At 43.7% G+C, this 19,855-nt stretch overlaps 1 protein-coding gene across 1 annotated transcript in view; it reads left to right on the top strand.

Moving 5' to 3' along the window:
• The first annotated feature begins 580 nt into the window (after nt 1-580).
• The window catches only part of LOC311137720 (protein VAC14 homolog), a 34,089-nt gene continuing 14,814 nt past the window's right edge, over nt 581-19,855 (top strand). The window contains exons 1-10 of the mRNA XM_084172278.1: nt 581-986; nt 1,786-1,936; nt 3,730-3,897; nt 3,984-4,046; nt 4,259-4,366; nt 4,657-4,766; nt 4,901-5,022; nt 6,994-7,131; nt 10,288-10,431; nt 18,077-18,140. Coding sequence (XP_084028404.1) covers nt 883-986; nt 1,786-1,936; nt 3,730-3,897; nt 3,984-4,046; nt 4,259-4,366; nt 4,657-4,766; nt 4,901-5,022; nt 6,994-7,131; nt 10,288-10,431; nt 18,077-18,140 — 1,172 coding nt within the window. The 5' untranslated portion in view covers nt 581-882. The remainder of the gene's footprint in view (nt 987-1,785; nt 1,937-3,729; nt 3,898-3,983; nt 4,047-4,258; nt 4,367-4,656; nt 4,767-4,900; nt 5,023-6,993; nt 7,132-10,287; nt 10,432-18,076; nt 18,141-19,855) is intronic.

Genomic DNA, 19,855 nt, shown 5'->3' with positions numbered 1-19,855 from the left:
TTTTAACTTCCGGCGGCCGGCTGACTATTACGTTTTTTTGTGAGCTAATTACCAACAACGTCAGTGTGTAAATACTAGCATTGCTAAAAACAGCTAGCCTACACATTTCAGCAACAGTGATGAAAAGTTCATTTAACACAAGTGGTGTCCCATTCCAAATGTAAAAATGGACCATGTTTTTTTATTATCCAGTGAGAGTGCCTGTGCGTCATTCTGGGGGTGCGGTTGAACGTTTGCTACGTTACGAAATGGTTTGTACTGAACGACACATTTCACCCAAAACGCACCTGTACGTTCTTGACAGACATTTGTACGTTTGTTCCGTTTGGTGGGTGTGGCTTGAAGCTATTAGTGACGTGTTCAAATGGCAGCGGTGCACATTGAAATCAAAACACCACCCCTCCCCGTTTTTCAGCTGGTCTTTAGCACCGTTTCCGTTTAATTGAACCTTCCACTACGTTTTTTCATACTGAACGCAGCCCTGATGTTAAAGCGCCCCACCCCTCCCGTTCATTTGCAAGTGACGTTCAAAACAGAGCTTCAGATCTGTGCTTGACTACCCGCCCTTCAAGGAAGTCATGTGAGCCAGGAAAATGGCTACATGAGCAAGTCTCTTAGGACGAATCGCTTCATATTGTCAATAGGTATCTTCGCAACGAACATCTTTCCACGCGCCGTCGTAACAGGTTATCCCAATTTTCTAAAACAAAGATAGCTTTGAAATATAATTCGGCTTCGAAGCCTGCTATTCTCAGGTTGGGTATCGGGGTCTATTTTCTTTCTGATTTGCGTCGTTATTGGAATAGTTTAGGGTGAGTTTATGAAACAACGTGCACCTGATTATTAACGGAACTGTCAAGTTCCCCGCTAAAGCCTCTGAAAATGAACACCGAGAAAGACTTCTCGCCTTTGACCCCAAATATTGTCAGAGCACTCAACGACAAACTGTACGAGAAGAGGAAGGTTGCTGCTCTAGAGATTGAAAAGTGAGTTGTCCTTCTTGCACATGATTCTGGTGAAAGTATATTGTTTTGTGTTTGTAGGAGGTAATATATAGCCTTCCGAAAAGTTTTTGCCCACCCAAGGCTACTTGTCTGTCTCATACCTGTGCATCACTGGCATAGTTGGTACGAGTCAGCTAGTGGGAAGGGTTTGTACAGTAATGTGACCATCACGTCACACACTCCATAGAATTTCAATTAAGTTGGGTTTGGCTGTGGGCAGTACACATGGTAAGCAATCTCTTGAGAACCCATATGAGATGTCACCCACTGTCATCAAATGATTAATTGAAATGCTCTGGATTTTGAAAGTTGAGGCCTTTTTATTAAGTGAAATTAAATAGGGAAACCTGCATTCTTTCAGGCACATGATACTGGTTTGTCCTTGTGTTTCCATTCATGGGACATGTAAAAGGAATCATGTGACACTCAAGTTAAAATGGGAAAGGATTATGGAGCATTAGGTGGTCCTGCCACAGGCCCCTGATTGGGTTATGTCGCTGCATTGTATGATAAGTTGATGGCTGGAGACAGACTGTGGGCAGGCTTTGTTCTAGCCAAGTACTAACACTCCTGATTAAACTCATCAATGTCTTTATGATTAGGCCTAAGCCTAGTTGATCAGTGGAGGCAAATGTTTTGGGCTAAAGCCTGCATTGCACACCATGTGTATCCCCAGGACCAGGATTGAACACTACTCTGATTATTGTGTGTCCTAATCTCGCTAGACAGTTGTTTCTGTATGTTCATGAACATAGCCTTTCTCTGTTGCCTTAATCCACAGACTGGTGAGGGAGTTTGTGGCTCAGAACAACTCTACCCAGATCAGACATGTTATCCAGATCCTGGCCTCAGAGTTCGCCCTGTCCCAGCACCCCCACAGCCGCAAAGGAGGCCTCATAGGCCTGGCAGCATGCTCCATTGCCCTGGGAAAGGTAATGGCCTCTGGGCGCCCATACACAGATCTGCAACGCATTATACATTACACAGGGTTGTTTTGTAGTTTGCATATCATGCTTTTTTAAAAATGCTTTTGTTTTCCCCCGTTCCAACAAGTTACAAGTTTGTAAGTGCGTCTGGATAAGTGCGTCAACATTTCATGTAAATGCATCTACTTAATATACAGTCGTGGTCAAAAGTTTTGAGAATGACACAAATACTAATTTTCACAAAGTCTGCTGCCTCAGTTTTGATGATGGAATTTGCATAAACTCCAGAATGTCATGAAGAGTGATCAGATGAATTGCAATTAATTGCAAAGTCCCTCTTTGCCATGAAAATGAACTTAATCCCCCAAAAACATTACCACTGAATTTCAGCCCTGCCAAAAGGACCAGCTGCCATCATGTCAGTGATTCTCTCGTTAACACAGGTGAGTGTTGACGAGGACAAGGCTGGAGATCACTGTCATGCTGATTGAGTTAGAATAACAGACTGGAAGCTTTAAAAGGAGGGTGGTGCTTGAAATCATTGTTCTTCCTCTGTTAACCATGGTTACCTGTAAGGAAACACGTGCTGTCATCATTGCTTTGCACAAAAAGGGCTTCACAGGCAAGGACATTGCTGCTAGTAAGATTGCAACTAAATCAACCATTTATCGGATCATCAAGAACTTCAAGGAGAGAGGTTCAATTGTTGTGAAGAAGGCGTCAGGGCGCCCAAGAAAGTCCAGCAAGCGCCAGGACCGTCTCCTAAAGTTGATTCAGCTGCGGGATGGCAGCAGGCAGGTGTGAGTGCATCTGCACGCACAGTGAAGCAAAGACTTTTGGAGGATGGCCTGGTGTCAAGAAGGGCAGCAAAGTAGCCACTTCTCTCCAGGAAAAACATCAGGGACAGACTGATATTCTGCAAAAGGTACAGGGATTGGACTGCTGAGGACTGGGGTAAAGTCAATTTCTCTGATGAATCTCCTTTCCGATTGTTTGGGGCATCCGGAAAACACCTTGTCCGGAGAAGACCAGGTGAGCGCTACCATCAGTCCTGTGTCATGCCAACAGTAAAGCATCCTGAGACCATTCATGTGTGGGGTTGCTTCTCAGCCAAGGGAGTGGGCTCACTCACAATTTTGCCTAAGAACACAGCCATGAATAAAGAATGGTACCAACACATCCTCCGAGAGCAACTTCTCCCAACCATCCAAGAACAGTTTGGTGATGACCAATGCCTTTTCCAGCATGATGGAGCACCTTGCCATAAGGCAAAAGTGATAACTAAGTGGCTCGGAGAACAAAACATCGAAATTTTGCGTCCATGGCCAAGAAACTCCCCAGACCTTAATTCCATTGAGAACTTGTGGTCAATCCTCAAAAGGCGGGTGGACAAACACAAACCCACAAATTCCAAGCATTGATTATGCAAGAATGGGCTGCCATCAGTCAGGATGTGGCCCAAAAGTTAATTGACAGCATGCCAGGGTGGATTGCAGAGGTCTTGAAAAAGAAGGGTCAACACTACAAATATTGACTCTTTGCATAAACGTAATGTAATTGTCAATAAAAGTATTTGACACTTATGGAATGCTTGTAATTATACTTCAGTATACCATAGTAACATCTGACAAAAGTATCTCATAACACTGAAGCAGCGAACTTTGTGAAGACCAATACTTGTGTCATTCTCAACTTTTGACCACGACTGTACATGTTCGAGAAGACTGCATTTAAGTCATTTTTTAAAGTTGAGATTGCATCCCTAATGTATTTGGTGTGTTAATGTGTGTGACTTGCAGGACTCCGGGCTGTACCTGAAGGAGCTTATCGAGCCCGTACTCACCTGCTTTAATGATTCAGACAGCAGACTGCGGTACTATGCCTGTGAGGCGCTCTACAACATAGTGAAAGTGGCCAGAGGAGCAGTGTTGCCCCACTTTAACGTGCTCTTTGACGGACTCAGCAAGGTAACCAGAGTCTCAATGCTCTGAGAAGACATGCCCAGAGAAGACATGTCTTTAGGCTACCTCTGATGTTGTGCTCTCTACTCCAGCTTGCTGCAGATCCTGACCCCAATGTGAAGAGTGGCTCTGAACTCCTTGACAGACTGTTGAAGGTGAGATTCCAGTACAAACCATGTCGAGACATTTCCTGGAAATGTAATGTCAGGTTAGAATGGGCTTTGGCTAGATTAGGTGGTTAACGATAGTGCTTTCAGTATAGCTAAAGCGACAAATGGAACAATCAGTTATAGATGAATGGCAGCTAAGGTAAGAGATGAGTTCGGTCATGAACCCCCCAAAAAATGTTACTTCTCTGCCTTCACAGGACATTGTGACAGAGAGTAACAAGTTTGACCTGGTGGCGTTTGTCCCCCTGCTGCGTGAGAGAATCTACTCCAATAACCAGTATGCCCGTCAGTTCATCATATCCTGGGTGAGTATGTCTGTGCATGGCTTTTACAACTGATTGCCATGTCACAATAAAACATATTTTGTTGATGAGCAGAATAAGACCTGTTTCTATACTTTTACAGCAATATCATTATTCATCACTCTTTATTAATTCATATCCATTCCTTAATAGCCATTTTAACGTTTTGGTCAAATGTGGGAGTTTTTTGGCTATCCTATAGCCCACCTAAAAGTGTGTTATGAAAAATGTTATACACTGGTAGTTGTATTAATAGCAGCTGAGGTTGTCTCTCTGGTTCTCCCCTGCTACAGATACTAGTTCTGGAATCTGTTCCGGACATCAACCTCCTGGACTACCTGCCAGAAATCCTTGATGGACTTTTCCAGATCTTAGGGGACAGCAGCAAAGAGATCCGGAGGACGTAAGAACCCTTTATTCCTATTTTCTCTTCCCATATCCAAACCCTCTGTTCTCCCCTCCTCATGCTGCTGGACTCTAGGAAGGAAACTGTGACTGTCGTTTTGGAAACTGTGACTGTCGTTTCTTGTCTTTCAGGTGTGAAGTTGTCTTGGGAGAGTTCCTGAAGGAGATCAAGAAGACTCCCTCTAGTGTCAAGTTTGCGGAGATGGCCAACATCCTGGTCATCCATTGCCAGGTTTCTGATGAGTCCAAACTCAGTAAGTTTCACATGGGGATCCATCCATTAAATCTTTAATTAAAACTGGTAAAGTGGAATTTCAGGAATATGTCCTTAGATTGATCTGTAAGCAATTGTTAGGGTTTAACACTACAACCGCTGGGCCTCGATGGACCCCCCTTCAAGCTAACGAGCAGTCATTCTGACTACGACATTTTAACAGTGTAAATAATAGATTTCATGTATGCTATCGCAAAAATAATAATTTGATTGTTTTTATGAAGGTCTTAGGTATCATTAGAATACGATTTTTATTTTATTTCAAATAACACAATAGCATTTTAATTAGTTTGTTGCTGTATGTAAAAACCACAAACACAAATTCAAGTGTGCAATCACTGTTATTCGTGGAGTGACTTTGTTACAACTCTGAAACAGAAAGCATATGTGTTGGAACACGGTAACAGCTTATTTTTATAACGACAAAATGAAATAGCCCAGCCACAAAGACACATGGTCAGCAAGACGCGCGGTCAAGTGATGAAAACATCAGTAGCCTGGGGAAGTTGTGTAATTCAAATAAAACCAGAGAGGATGAGTCGAACTTTGGGCTACTTGGTGAATTTGCAAAACAAGACATTGCTAGATGCAGATCACCAAAACATATGAGCACGCTTCTGCGCCTCTCTCCGTCACGCTGGCCTGCCTGCTCTCTCTTCGCTAATGATGCAAATGTGTCTTCGGTCTGTTGCGTGTAGAATATCCTAGCCTATTCATGGCACCGATGTCTTCGGGCCAGTCTTGCGAGCACGGAGTAGCCTACTCTTCGTATTTACCAAATATTAACTTACAGTAGGCTACCGTAACCTGTATCGATTACGCTTTTCAGACATAATGGAATGTGGCCCCTTGAAAGCGCAACCACATGTTTTTTTTTCTTTTCTGTCTGTTCGTGTAGGCTATACTACGTTTTTTTTAAATGCAGACACAACCTTTTCTAGTGGTATGAATGGACATTTTACTTACATTTACATGTCTGTAAAGGAATGCTCCTTCCAAAGCGGGACTAAAATCCATCAGTAGGCAACCAGAACTGTCAATCAAATAATCGGGAGCTGCTGCGTGCAGCCTGTGTGTATACCACTAAAAAAGTTATTTTTGTTAAATACCGTGACTTATCAAGACATTTAGTAGAAATAAAACACATCTAGCTACCATACATAAAAAACAACACAGCAGCACATCAACCAGCAACGTTTATTGTTAGGGAAAAAATACAGAACATTTTATGTCGGAGCAGAATTCTACTGTCTGAGAAGGTACAGACCTGAGGCTGCACTTTTTATTTTATTTTATTGTCTGTAAAGTTATCAATTGTCTCTTGACATGTTACTGTAGCTGTGTTCTATTTATGTCTGTAAAGGGTTGCGGTGTATAGAACTTATTTGCCTGCCCCTAGTGGTCATGCATACGTAATAGGAACATTCTGCATTGTAAACTGATGTGGAATTTTGTAATTGTTTTTCGTTTTAACGGAAAACCGATTTTAAAAACAGGACCATAGATCGTAGCTGGGCTTAGTGTGTGTAAGAGGAACCCAGCATTCACCACACTATAACCATCACAGGGGTAGTGTGACTCATTAGCCAATGAGGAAAGAAGAACTGATCTGCTCTAATGCTGCAAGGAAATCTGATATTAGTGGCAGGGAGAGCTTGCATTGCTTTGAATATCTTCTGTTTTTAAATTGACTGTTTTTAATTTATGTTCTGTTTTTTTTAAGCACCCACTTTCAAAATGCCACTGTGGTGCGATCTAGGCCTGTTCTATCCATTAGACAAAAATATGACTTACACAGTTATCCCTAGTGGAATGAAGGTTGAAAGTTCAGGAGTGATTTGATATTCGCCTGAAAGTTTCTAACAAGTTATCACAGAACCATTTCCAAGTTCTCTGTCTTATCAAAGTCCCCACCTGGCTCCAGAATGACTTTCTCTTTCTGTCCTTCTAGCTAATGACCTAATCCAGTTGACAGCCATGACGTGGATGAGGGAGTTTATCCAGCTGGCTGGGAGGGTGGTCCTGCCCTACTCCTCTGGCATCCTGACTGCTGTCCTGCCCTGCCTGTCCTACGACGACCGCAAAAAGAGTATCCTTCATCACGTTAAGCTTAGTATCAAATCAAAATCATATCAAATGTTATTTGTCACATGCGCAGAATACAACAGGTGTATTACAGTGAAATGCTTACTTACAAGCCCTTAACCAACAATGCAATTTTAAGAAAGAACAACAAATAATTAAAGAGCAGCAGTAAAATAACAATAGCGAGGCCATATACAGGGGTACCGGTACCGAGTCAATGTGCGGGTGCACCGGTTAGTCAAGGTAATTGAGGTAATAGGTACATTAATAGAGTTATTAAAGTGACTATGCATAGATAATAAACAGAGAGTAGCAGCAGTGTAAAGGGTGGGGGGGGGTGCAAATAGTCTGGGTAGCCATTTGATTAGACGTTCAGGAGTCTTATGGCTTGCGGGTAGAAGCTGTTTAGAAGCCTGTTGGACCTAGACTTGGCACTCCGGTAAAACTTGCCGTGCAGTAGCAGAGAGAACAGTCTATGACTAGGGTGGCTGGAGTCTTTGACAATTTGTAGGGCCTTCCTCTGACACAGCCTGGTATAGAGGTCCTGGATGGCAGGAAGCTTGGCCCCAGTGATGTACTGGGCCGTACGCACTACCCTCTGTAGTGCCTTGCGGTCGGAGGCCGAGCAGTTGCCATACCAGGCAGTGATGCAACCAGTCAGGATGCTCTCGATGGTGCAGCTGTAGAACCTTTTGAGGATCCATGCCAAATCCTTTCAGTCTCCTTAGGGGGAATAGGTTTTGTCGTGCCCTCTTCACAACTGTCTTGGTGTGCTTGGACCATGTTAGTTTGTTGGTGATGTGGACACCAAGGAACTTGAAGCTCTCAACCTGCTCCACTACAGCCCCGTCGACGAGAATGGGGGCGTGCTCGGTCCTCTTCTTTTTCCTGTAGTCCACAATCATCTCCTTTGTCTTGATCACGTTGAGTGAGAGGTTGTTGACCTGGCACCACACTGCCAGGTCTCTGACCTCCTCCCTATAGGCTGTATCGTCGTTGTCGGTGATCAGGCCTACCACTGTTGTGTCATCGGCAAACTTAATGATGATGTTGGAGTCGTGCTTGGCCATGCAGTCATGAGTGAACAGGGAGTACAGTAGGGGACTGAGCACGCACCCCTGAGGGGCCCCCTTGTTGAGGATCAGCGTGGCAGATGTTTTGTTACCATCCCTTACCACCTGGGGGCGGCCCGTCAGGAAGTCCAGGATCCAGTTGCAGAGGGCGGTGTTTAGTCCCAGGGTCCTTAGCTTAGTGATGAGCTTTGAGGGCACTATGGTGTTGAACGCTGAGCTGTAGTCAATGAATTGCATTCTCACGTAGGTGTTCCTTTTGTCCAGGTGTAAAGGGGCTGTGTGGAGCGCAATAGAGATTGCATCATCTGTGGATCTGTTGGGGCGGTATGCAAATTAGAGTGGGTCTAGGGTTTCTGGGATAATGGGATAATGGTGTTGATGTGAGCCATGACCAGCCTTTCAAAGCACTTCATGGCTACAGACGTAGGTGCTACGGGTCGGTAGTCATTTAGGCAGGTTACCTTAGTGTTCTTGGGCACAGGGACTATGGTGGTCTGCTTGAAACATGTTGGTATTACAGACTCAGTCAGGGAGAGGTTGAAAATATCAGTGAAGACACTTGCCAGTTGGTCAGCGCATGCTCGGAGTACACGTCCTGGTAATCCGTCTGGCCCTGCGGCCTTGTGAATGTTGACCTGTTTAAAGGTCTTACTCACATCTGCTACGGAGAGCTTGATCACACAATTGTCCGGAACAGCTGATGCTCTCATGCATGTTTGTGTTACTTGCCTCAAAGCGAGTAAATAAGTAATTTAGCTCGTCTGGTAGGCTCGTGTCACTGGGCAGCTCGCGGCTGTGCTTCCCTTTGTAGTCTGTAATAGTTGGCAAGCCCTGCCACATCCGATGAGCGTTGGAGCCGGTGTAGTACGATTCGATCTTAGTCCTGTATTGATGCTTTGCCAGTGTGATGGTTCGTCGGAGGGCATAGCGGAATTTCTTATAAGCTTCCGGGTTAGAGTCCCGCTCATTGAAAGCGGCAGCTCTACCCTTTAGCTCAGTGCGGATGTTGCCTGTAATCCATGGCTTCTGGTTGGGGTATGTACAAAAGCCATATCTCAGACTGCCCATCTCAATCTTGTCTTTTTATTGGCCAGTCTGAGATATGGCTTTTTCTTTGCCACTCTGCCTAGAAGGTCAGCATCCCAGAGTCGCTCTTCACTGTTGACGTTGAGACTGGTGTTTTGTAAATAGACAGCTACGAAGAATATTGATAAACTCTCTTGGTAGATAGTGTGGTGTACAGCTTATGAGATACTCTACCTCAGGCGAGCAAAACCTAGTGGCTTCCTTAGATATCGTGCACCAGCTGTTTACAAATATACATGTCTTATCGGAGGCTGCTGTTCTATCCTGCCAATAGTGTATAACCCGCCAGCTGTATGTTATTAATGTTGTCGTTCAGCCACAACTCGGTGAAACATAAGATATTACAGTTTTTAATGTCCCGTTGATAGGATATACGTGCTTGTAGTTCGTCCACTTTATTATCAAACGATTGTAAATTGGCCAATAGTATAGATGGCAAAGGCAGATTAGCCACTCGTTGTCGGCTCCTTACCAGGCACCCTGATCTCCTTCCGCGATATCTTATTTTCTTTTTACTGCGAATGACGGGGATGAGGGCCCTGTCGGGTGTCTGGAGCAAATCCCTCTCGTCCGACTCATTTTAAGAAAAATTATTTGTCCAGTTCAAGGTGAGTAATTGCTGTTCTGATGTCCAGAAGCTGTTTTCGGTCATAAGAGACGGTAGCAGCAACATTATGTACAAAATCATTTACAAACAATGCGAAATAACAAAAAAGCACGGTTGGTTAAGAGTCCATAAAACGGCAGCCATCCCCTCCGGCACCAAGCATACAGTATAGTCCTGCAACAATAGTTTTTTTTATAGAAACATCATGGTGTCAGATGGAATGTATAACTAGATGCTTTAGCAAAGAATGGTAACTATTAGGCCTTTTTTCACTGATCAACTTGGTAATGGTTGTTTACTGTAAGATAGTGTGCTCGCGTATATCAAATCTGGCCACCAGATGGCGCCATAGCTCTATTTCTGGAGGTTTGTATCCTTCACTGATCCTGTCCAGGCACCAAAGAGGCTGCCAGTGCCTGCAACCACAGCCTGATGAAGCTGGTGACCCCTGAAGATGATGAGGATGAAGAAGAAGCTGGAAGCGGTGACAGCCCACCTAGAGAAGACAGCCTGCCAAAGACCGAGGGGGATACTAACGGTAAGTTACCACTAGTGATGCTTTGTTTTAGTTTGTCCAAATTGGCCTGCATGACAAGGATGGTTGTTAATTCCAAGGTGAACAGGGAGGAGAATTGAATCAAGGTAATTTTATTCCTAAATCCTGTCATTGTTTACAGCAGGTTGCTGTGACTCAATTCGAAAAAGGGGAAAATGTTTTGCCTTAGGTCTGGGCCAGTGTCAAAATGTTTACCTTTTTCTATTCTGACACCCTGCTTATTGTGTACATTTTGTAGTCATTGTTCTAGTATTGAAAAAGTACAGACATTTCAAATCCCGTTTAACACTAGGTTTTTAAATGGATTGGTTCTGGGGGGTTTTCCTGTGGGGTTGAGACCTCGTTGTTTGGATTTGAAAAATCCAATAGTTGTAATGACAGTGGGTGGCGCTCGGGGGCTCTGTGTGAGTGAGAAAGACATGGAGGAGAACCGACTAGGGCTGTGACGGTCCTGGACGGGTCCTGTTGTAAAATCTTAGATGCCATCGCCTGCCGTTGTGCCCTTGAGCAATGCACTTAATCCCCCTACAACAACTGCTACACAGACCCCATAGTATGGAAGCCCCCTGCTCTCACCTCTCCAACCTGTACATGTGTCTTTTCGGAGGGCTTGGGTTAAAGCGGTCAAATTCTAATTTCCGTTGGACCTTGTGTGTACAATTGGACGAATAAATAAATAAATTAATAAGATGGATGTCTTGCTCTAATGGAAAGTGCACTGTGCTGTTGGTTTTGTGTGTAATCTATGCTTCTGTGCGTCTGTCCTGGGAGAGGAATGTGCTGGACATGCCTCTTGGAATTCATGATCAGGATGTGATGTTGCCTTAATGTACCGTATTTAGTGTTAACGGACTTCCAAATGCATTATGCAGATTTGGATAATGTAAAGTATTAAATGTGATTTGCATTGGCCGGGAATCGGTTATACAGTGATTGTGCCAGCCCTTCATTATCGATGCATCGTGCCGACAACATCAAAACTGCCTTTCCAGTCTCTGAATTCAGGAGGACTTCGAGTTAGGTGTAAGCCGACTACATGAATCCCAGGGCTGACGCGTAATGTCTGGCAGGAAGTGAGCTGGCAACCGGAGGGTTGCTGGTATCAAATCCTAGATGCCATCGCCTGCTGTTGTGCCATTGAGAAAGTTACTTAACCCCCCTACAACAACTGCTCCACGGACCCTGTAGTATTGCAGTCCCCTGCTCCAACCTCAGAGAGGACTGTGAGGGACATTTAGCGCCTTCAGAAAGTGTTCATACCCCTTATTCCACATGTTGTTGTTACAGCCTGGTGTCAAAATGGATTTAATTGATTTTCCTCACCCATCTCCACACAATGCGCTATAATGATCAAGTTAATGACATGTTTTTAGAAATGTTTGCAAATGAAATTCAGATCTAATTTACGTAAGTATTCACACCCCTGAGTCAATACATGTTAGAATTAACTTTGGCAGTGAGTACAGTAGATTTTTTTTTTCTGGGTAAGTCTCAAGAGCTTTGCACACCTGGATTGTAAAATATTTGCACATTATTCTTTTTGAGATTCTTCAAGCTGTTTCAAGTTGGTTGTTGGTCATTGCTAAACTGCGATTTTCAAGTCTTGCCATAGATTTACAAACCGATTTTTAAGTCAAAACTAACTAGGCCTCTCAAACATTCAGTGTTTTAGGTTATTGTCCTGCTGAATGGTACATTTGTCTCCCAGTATCTGTTGTCAAGTAGACTGAACCAGGTTTTCCTCTAGGGTTTGGCTGTGCTTAACTCTATTCATTTTTTTTTTATCCTAAAAAAACTCCCAAGTCATTACCGATGACAAGTATACACATAACATGATGCAGCCACCACCATGCTTGAAAATATGAAGAGTGATACTCGATACTCGGTGATGTGTTTTGTTGGATTTGCCCCAAACGTAACACTTTGTATTCAGGATATGAAGTTAATTTCTTTACAGTTTGACTTTATTGCCTTATTGCAAACAGGATGCAGAATACTTTTATTCTGTACAGGTTTCCTTCTTTTCACTGTCATTTAGGTTCGTATTGTGGAGTAACTACAATGTTGTTGCTCCATCCTCAGTTTTCTCCTCTCACATCCATTAAACTCTGTAATTGTTTTAAAGTCACTATTGGCCTCATAGTGAAATCCTTCAGCGGTTTCCTTCCTCTCCGGCAGAGTTAGGAAGGATGCCTGTATCTTTGTAGTGACTGTGTGTGTTGATACACCATCCAAAGTGTAATTAATAACTTCACCATGCTCAAAGGGATATTCAATGTCTGTTTGTTTGTTTTTTTACCAATACAGTGAGGGAAAAAAGTATTTGATCCCCTGCTGATTTTGTATGTTTGCCCACTGACAAAGACATGATCAGTCTATAATTTTAATGGTAGGTTTATTTGAACAGTGAGAGACAGAATAACAACAACAAAATCCAGAAAAACGCATGTTATAAATTGATTTGCATTTTAATGAGGGAAATAAGTATTTGACCCCTCTGCAAAACATGACTTAGTACTTGGTGGCAAAACCTTTGTTGGCAATCACAGAGGTCAGACGTTTCTTGTAGTTGGCCACCAGGTTTACACACATCTCAGGAGGGATTTTGTCCCACTCCTCTTTGCAGATCTTATCCAAGTCATTAAGGTTTTGAGGCTGACATTTGGCAACTCGATCCTTCAGCTCCCTCCACAGATTTTCTATGGGATTAAGGTCTGGAGACTGGCTAGGCCACGCCAGGACCTTAATGTGCTTCTTCTTGAGCCACTCCTTTGTTGCCTTGGCCGTGTTTTGGGTCATTGTCATGCTGGAATACCCATCCACGACCCATTTTCAATTCCCTGGCTGAGGGAAGGAGGTTCTCACCCAAGATTTGACGTTACATGGCCCCGTCCATCGTCCCTTTGATGCGGTGAAGTTGTCCTGTCCCCTTAGCAGAAAAACACCCCCAAAGCATAATGTTTCCACCTCCATGTTTGAAGGTGGGGATGGTGTTCTTGGGGTCATAGGCAGCATTCCTCCTCCTCCAAACACGGCGAGTTGAGTTGATGCCAAAGAGCTCGATTTTGGTCTCATCTGACCACCACTTTCACCCAGCTCTCCTCTGAATCATTCAGATGTTCACTGGCAAACTTCAGACGGGCCTGCATATGTGCTTTCTTGAGCAGGGGGACCTTGCGGGCGATGCAGGATTTCAGTCCTTCTTGGTGACTATGGTCCCAGCTGCCTTGAGATCATTGACAAGATCCTCCTGTGTAGCTCTGGGCTGATTCCTCACCGTTCTCATGATCATTGCAACTCCACGAGGTGAGATCTTGCATGGAGCCACAGGCCGAGGGAGATTGACAGTTCTTTTGTGTTTCTTCCATTTGCAAATAATCGCACCAACTGTTGTCACCTTCTCACCAAGCTGCTTGGCGATGGTCTTGTAACCCATTCCAGCCTTGTGTAGGTCTACAATCTTGTCCCTTATACATCCTTGGAGAGCTCTTTGGTCTTGGCCATGGTGGAGAGTTTGGAATCTGATTGATTGCTTCTGTGGACAGGTGTCTTTAATACAGGTAACAAGCTGAGATTAGGAGCACTCCCTTTAAGAGTGTGCTCCTAATTTTACATTTACATTTTAGTAATTTAGCAGACGCTCTTATCCAGAGCGTCTTACAGTTAGTGAATAATATATTTTTTTTTATACTGGCCCCCCGTGGGAATCGAACCCACAACCCTGGCGTTGCAAACGCCATGCTCTATCAACTGAGCTACATCCCTGCCGGCCATTCCCTCCCCTACCCTGGACGACGCTGGGCCAATTGTGCGCCGCCCATGAGTCTCCCGGTCGCGGCCGGCTGCGACAGAGCCTGGATCCTAATCTCAGCTCATTACCTGTATAAAAGACACCTGGGAGCGAGAAATCTTTCTGATTGAGAGGGGGTCAAATACTTATTTCCCTCATTAAAATGCAAATCAATTTATAACATTTTTGACATTCATTTTTTTGTTGTTATTCTGTCTCTCACTGTTCAAATAAACCTACCATTAAAATTATAGACTGATCATGTCTTTGTCAGTGGGCAAAGGTACAAAATCAGCAGGGGATCAAATACTTTTTTCTTCACTGTAGGTGCCCTTCTTTGCGAGTCATTGAAAAACCTCCCTGGTCTTTGTGGTTGAATCTGTGCTTGAAATGCACTGCTCGACTGAAGGACCTTACAGATAGTTGTATGTGTGGGGTACAGAGATGAGTTAGTCATTCAAAAATCATGTTTAACACTCTTATTGCACACAGTGAGTCCATGTGACTTAAGACATTGTTTTATTATCCTGAACTTATTTAGCCTTGCCATAACAAAGGTCTTGAATACTTATTGACTTTTCATTTTTAATTAATTTCTAATCATTTCTAAAAACATAATACAATTGACATTATTGGATATTGTGTGTAGGCCAGTAAAAAAAATTGGGAGTGGCTCCTAATCCATGACCGGATCTTTTATTTCTGAGGCTCCGTATCCGTGAGTGCGCAAATTCTCATGGGAATTTGGGACTTCAGTCAACATGCCTAAACCGGATTAGATGCGGCTAGTTAGATCAGAGTTAAATGCCAAAAAGATGATATTCGCAAAGTCACTAAGCAAAACAAACAGACAACCAAAACCGCAATAGCGACTACAATGTCAAAACATGATTTTGTTAATGAGTTCACTACCATTTGCATGATTCTTTGGACCCATGACTGATGTATCGTCATTAGCAAGCCAGAATTGGCTACTTAGCTAGCAAACTCTAGTCCAATACTATCCATGTGCATTTCTATGTATGACTGACTCTCATACATACTTTCACATATCCTGCCCTATTTATCTGGGTATATTGGTTATTTGGTGTCTTTACATGCACTTATTTGCCCAACCGTTTATGGTTGAAAGTGCTTTTTGTAGAGATTGGAGCTAATAATATTCAGTCATACACCCAATAATATCCACATCTGTGGCCCTATCAAATTTGTCCTTGCTCGTAGCGTAGTTCTGTAGTACAGCTATCAAAATTGTGCCTCTGTTTTTAGACTGATAAGAATTGTATTTGACAAACTGTGTCTGTACTCAAACAGCATCTGGAGTGAATATAGCTTCATAAATGTGTAATATTTCACAACTGTGCCTCGAATGCCTTTCAATGTTTGGTTTATATAGTATTATCTGAAGGAGGAATCTCTAAAAAAGGTATTATGCATTGGCTGGGAATTGAACCCGGGCCACCCGGCTCACGTGCAGCAGGCGAGAATTCTACCACTGTACCACCCATGCTTAGATGAGTATCGGGTGTATCCTGCTCTTTTGAACGAGACCGAGAGCCACGTCACTAAGGGGTTGGCCAGAGAAGAGGGAGAGGGGAGGACTGCCTGGAGGAGAAAAGGTGAGGGAAGGGGGGAGATGAGTCATTCTTCTCCTCCTGCTAAGGTGCTCTGAGCCGTACCCTCCCCGCCTGCACATGTTTGCTCTGCCTCCCCCTCCCCCCGCCATCTAGGGTGAGTGAGGGGAAGTAGTGTATGAAGAATGCGCCATAAGCTGCCATCAGCCTGTAATCACATTAGGCTGCTGGTAACCCACCCCTCTCCCTGACAATAGCAGGTCAACAGCAGGAGTATTTAAGGTACTCATAAAGTCTGTGAGAGTCCAGGGTTCTGTTCTCAATGTACCTTTTGTTATACATGCTCATTCAGTCTGAGTCTATGTGCTGAGAAAATCTGCCGTCCTGCTTTGACATACTCAGTCACTTGTTTGCTGTGCTCCTCCCCTTCACTCTGGTTGGTGGTCACTCTCAGGCTAGATTATTTTGTGGAATGAAGTTCCTTTTTAAGCCCTAAGCAGGGAAATTCTAGCATGTAAAGCATTGGTGGTTCAGTGGTAGAATTCTCGCCTGCCACGCGGGAGGCCCGGGTTCGATTCCCGGCCAATGCATGCATTTCCTTTTGCTCTGGTAGTGGATTTGAATAAATGGGTAACACATTTGGCATTGCTATGACTTGTACCGTGAACATTTTCAATAAAAGTTAGAATGCATTTTCTGTTTTAGCTTGTCCTCTGATGGTTTTCCACAATATTTACATTGAGGGGAAAAAAGTATTTGATCCCCTGCTGATTTTGTATGTTTGCCCACTGACAAAGACATGATCAGTCTATAATTTTAATGGTAGGTTTATTTGAACAGTGAGAGACAGAATAACAACAACAAAATCCAGAAAAACGCATGTCAACAATGTTATAAATTGATTTGCATTTTAATGAGGGAAATAAGTATTTGACCCCTCTGCAAAACATGACTTAGTACTTGGTGGCAAAACCCTTGTTGGCAATCAGAGGTCAAACGTTTCTTGTAGTTGGCCACCAGGTTTGCACACATCTCAGGAGGGATTTTGTTCCACTCCTCTTTGCAGATCTTCTCCAAGTCATTAAGGTTTCGAGGCTGATATTTGGCAACTCGAACCTTCAGCTCCCTCCACAGATTTTCTATGGGATTAAGGTCTGGAGACTGGCTAGGCCACCCCAGGACCTTAATGTGCTTCTTCTTGAGCCACTCCTTTGTTGCCTTGGCCGTGTGTTTTGGGTCATTGTCATGCTGGAATACCCATTTTAAATGCCCTGGCTGAGGGAAGGAGGTTCTCACCCAAGATTTGACGGTACATGGCGCAGTCCATTGTCCCTTTTGATGCGGTGAAGTTGTCCTGTCCCCTTAGCAGAAAAACACCCCCAAAGCATAATGTTTGGTATTCTTGAGCAGGGGGACCTTGCGGGCGCTGCAGGATTTCAGTCCTTCACAGCGTAGTGCGTTACCAATTGTTTTCTTGGTGACTATGGTCCCAGCTGCCTTGAGATCATTGACAAGATCCTCCTGTGTAGTTCTGGGCTGATTCCTCACCGTTCTCATGATCATTGCAACTCCACGAGGTGAGATCTTGCATGGAGCCCCAGGCCGAGGGAGATTGACAGTTATTTTGTGTTTCTTCCATTTGCGAATAATCGCACCAACTGTTGTCACCTTCTCACCAAGCTGCTTGGCCATGGTCTTGTAGCCCATTCCAGCCTTGTGTAGGTCTACAATCTTGTCCCTGACATCCTTGGAGAGCTCTTTGGTCTTGGCCATGGTGGAGAGTTTGGAATCTGATTGCTTCTGTGGACAGGTGTCTTTTATACAGGTAACAAGCTGAGATTAGGAGCACTCCCTTTAAGAGTATGTATAAAAGACACCTGGGAGCCAGAAATCTTTCTGATTGAGAGGGGGTCAAATACTTATTTCCCTAATTTAAAATGCAAATCAATTTATAACATTTTTGACATGCGTTTTTCTGGATTTTGTTGTTGTTATTGTCTCTCACTGTTCAAATAAACCTACCATTACAATTATAGACTGATCAGTTCTTTGTCAGTGGGCAATCGTACAAAATCAGCAGGGGATCAAATACTTTTTTCCCCTCACTGTATAGGCTACAGTAAATACATTGCTCTCGATCATTCAATGCGATCACTGGCAACAATCAATTTATAATTTGCACCCAGTATTAACATTGGCTACTATTTAGCTTGAAAGGGTTTTCTGATGGCTATGACTCTAAACAACCTCTGTTTGATTTCAGATATGCTCAACGCGTCGCAGGAGTCTGTGGGTTTCAGCAACATCTGCTTCTTTACTCCCACAAGGTAAGTGCGGAGTGATGTGAATTGTGCAGTTAGTAATTAGCAGAGGTGTGGACTCGTCACATGACTTGGACTCTAGTCTGACTCGAGTCACAAATTTGATGACTTGAGGCTCGACTTGATAAATAAAATGACTTGACTTGCAGCCTCAACTCGGGACTCGACTTTGACTTGAAATTTTCTAGCCAGGTTTTGTCACTCATTTTGTGGCTCTCCACACAGCCAGACAGTAGCCGCAGCATCAACTTGCAAACAAATAAAAATATTACGTGCAACCGATTGGCTAGTGAAACGCACACTCAGCCCTCTGATTGGATCAGCGAACTGTCAACACCGGTTAAGTGAGCTAGCACAGTGGTTTTCAAAGTGAGGTTTGAACTGAATGGAAAAAATACATATTTATTATACATTTTAATAGGCTACGTATAGCCTACATTTTGTATTTTATATATATTTGCCTATTTATTTACGACCTCTGAGACATCAAACATGCAAAAGGACGCTATACATTTTAGTAATTTAGCAGACACTCTTATCCTGAGTGACTTACAGGAGCAATTAAGGTTAAATGTCTTACTCAATGGCACATCAACAGATTGTTCATCTAGTTGGCTCGGGATTCAAACCAACGACCTTCCGGTTACTGGCCCAACGCTCTTAACCACTAGGCTACTTGCCAAGGTGGAATCCTATTACACCGCCTCCTCGGATGTGTCAGGGCTTGCAGAAGATAACAGATTACAAAGGGATACCCATCCGTGAGGTGCCCAGTGACTCAGAACTCCCAAACGAGCTAAATGCCTTTTTACAGTGAGGTAAAAAAGTATTTGATCCCCTGCTGATTTTGTACGTTTGCCCACTGACAAAGAAATGATCAGTCTATAATTTTAATGGTAGGTTTATTTGAACAGTGAGAGACCGAATAACAACAAAAGAATCCAGACAAATGCATGTAAAAAATGTTATAAATTGATTTACATTTTAATGAGGGAAATAAGTATTTGACCCCCTCTCAATCAGAAAGATTTCTGGCTCCCAGGTGACTTTTATACAGGTAACGAGCTGAGATTAGGAGCACACTCTTAAAGGGAGTGCTCCTAATCTCAGCTTGTTACCTGTATAAAAGACACCTGTCCACAGAAGCAATCAATCAGATTCCAAACTCTCCACCATGGCCAAGACCAAAGAGCTCTCCAAGGATGTCAGGGACAAGATTGTAGACTTACAAAAGGCTGGAATGGGCTACAAGGCCATCGCCAAGCAGCTTGGTGAGAAGGTGACAACAGTTGGTGCGATTATTCGCAAATGGAAGAAACACAAAAGACCTGTCAATCTCCCTCGGCCTGGGGCTCCATGCAAGATCTCACCTCGTGGAGTTGCAATGATCATGAGAACGGTGAGGAATCAGCCCAGAACTACACAGGAGGATCTTGTCAATGATCTCAAGGCAGCTGGACCATAGTCACCAAGAAAACAATTGGTAACACACTACGCCGTGAAGGACTGAAATCCTGCAGCGCCCGCAAGGTCCCCCTGCTCAAGAAAGCACATATACAGGGCCGTCTGAAGTTTGCCAATGAACATCTGAATGATTCAGAGGAGAACTGGGTGAAAGTGTTGTGGTCAGATGAGACCAAAATCGAGCTCTTTGGCTTCAACTCAACTCGCCGTGTTTGGAGGAGGAGGAATGCTGCCTATGACCCCAAGAACACCATCCC

This window comes from Coregonus lavaretus, assembly GCF_964263955.1.
Source record: "Coregonus lavaretus genome assembly, chromosome: 11".
Classification (NCBI taxonomy): Eukaryota; Metazoa; Chordata; class Actinopteri; order Salmoniformes; family Salmonidae; genus Coregonus; species Coregonus lavaretus.
Note: the sequence above shows the minus strand (reverse complement) of the source record. Positions and strands in the feature narration are given on the sequence as shown.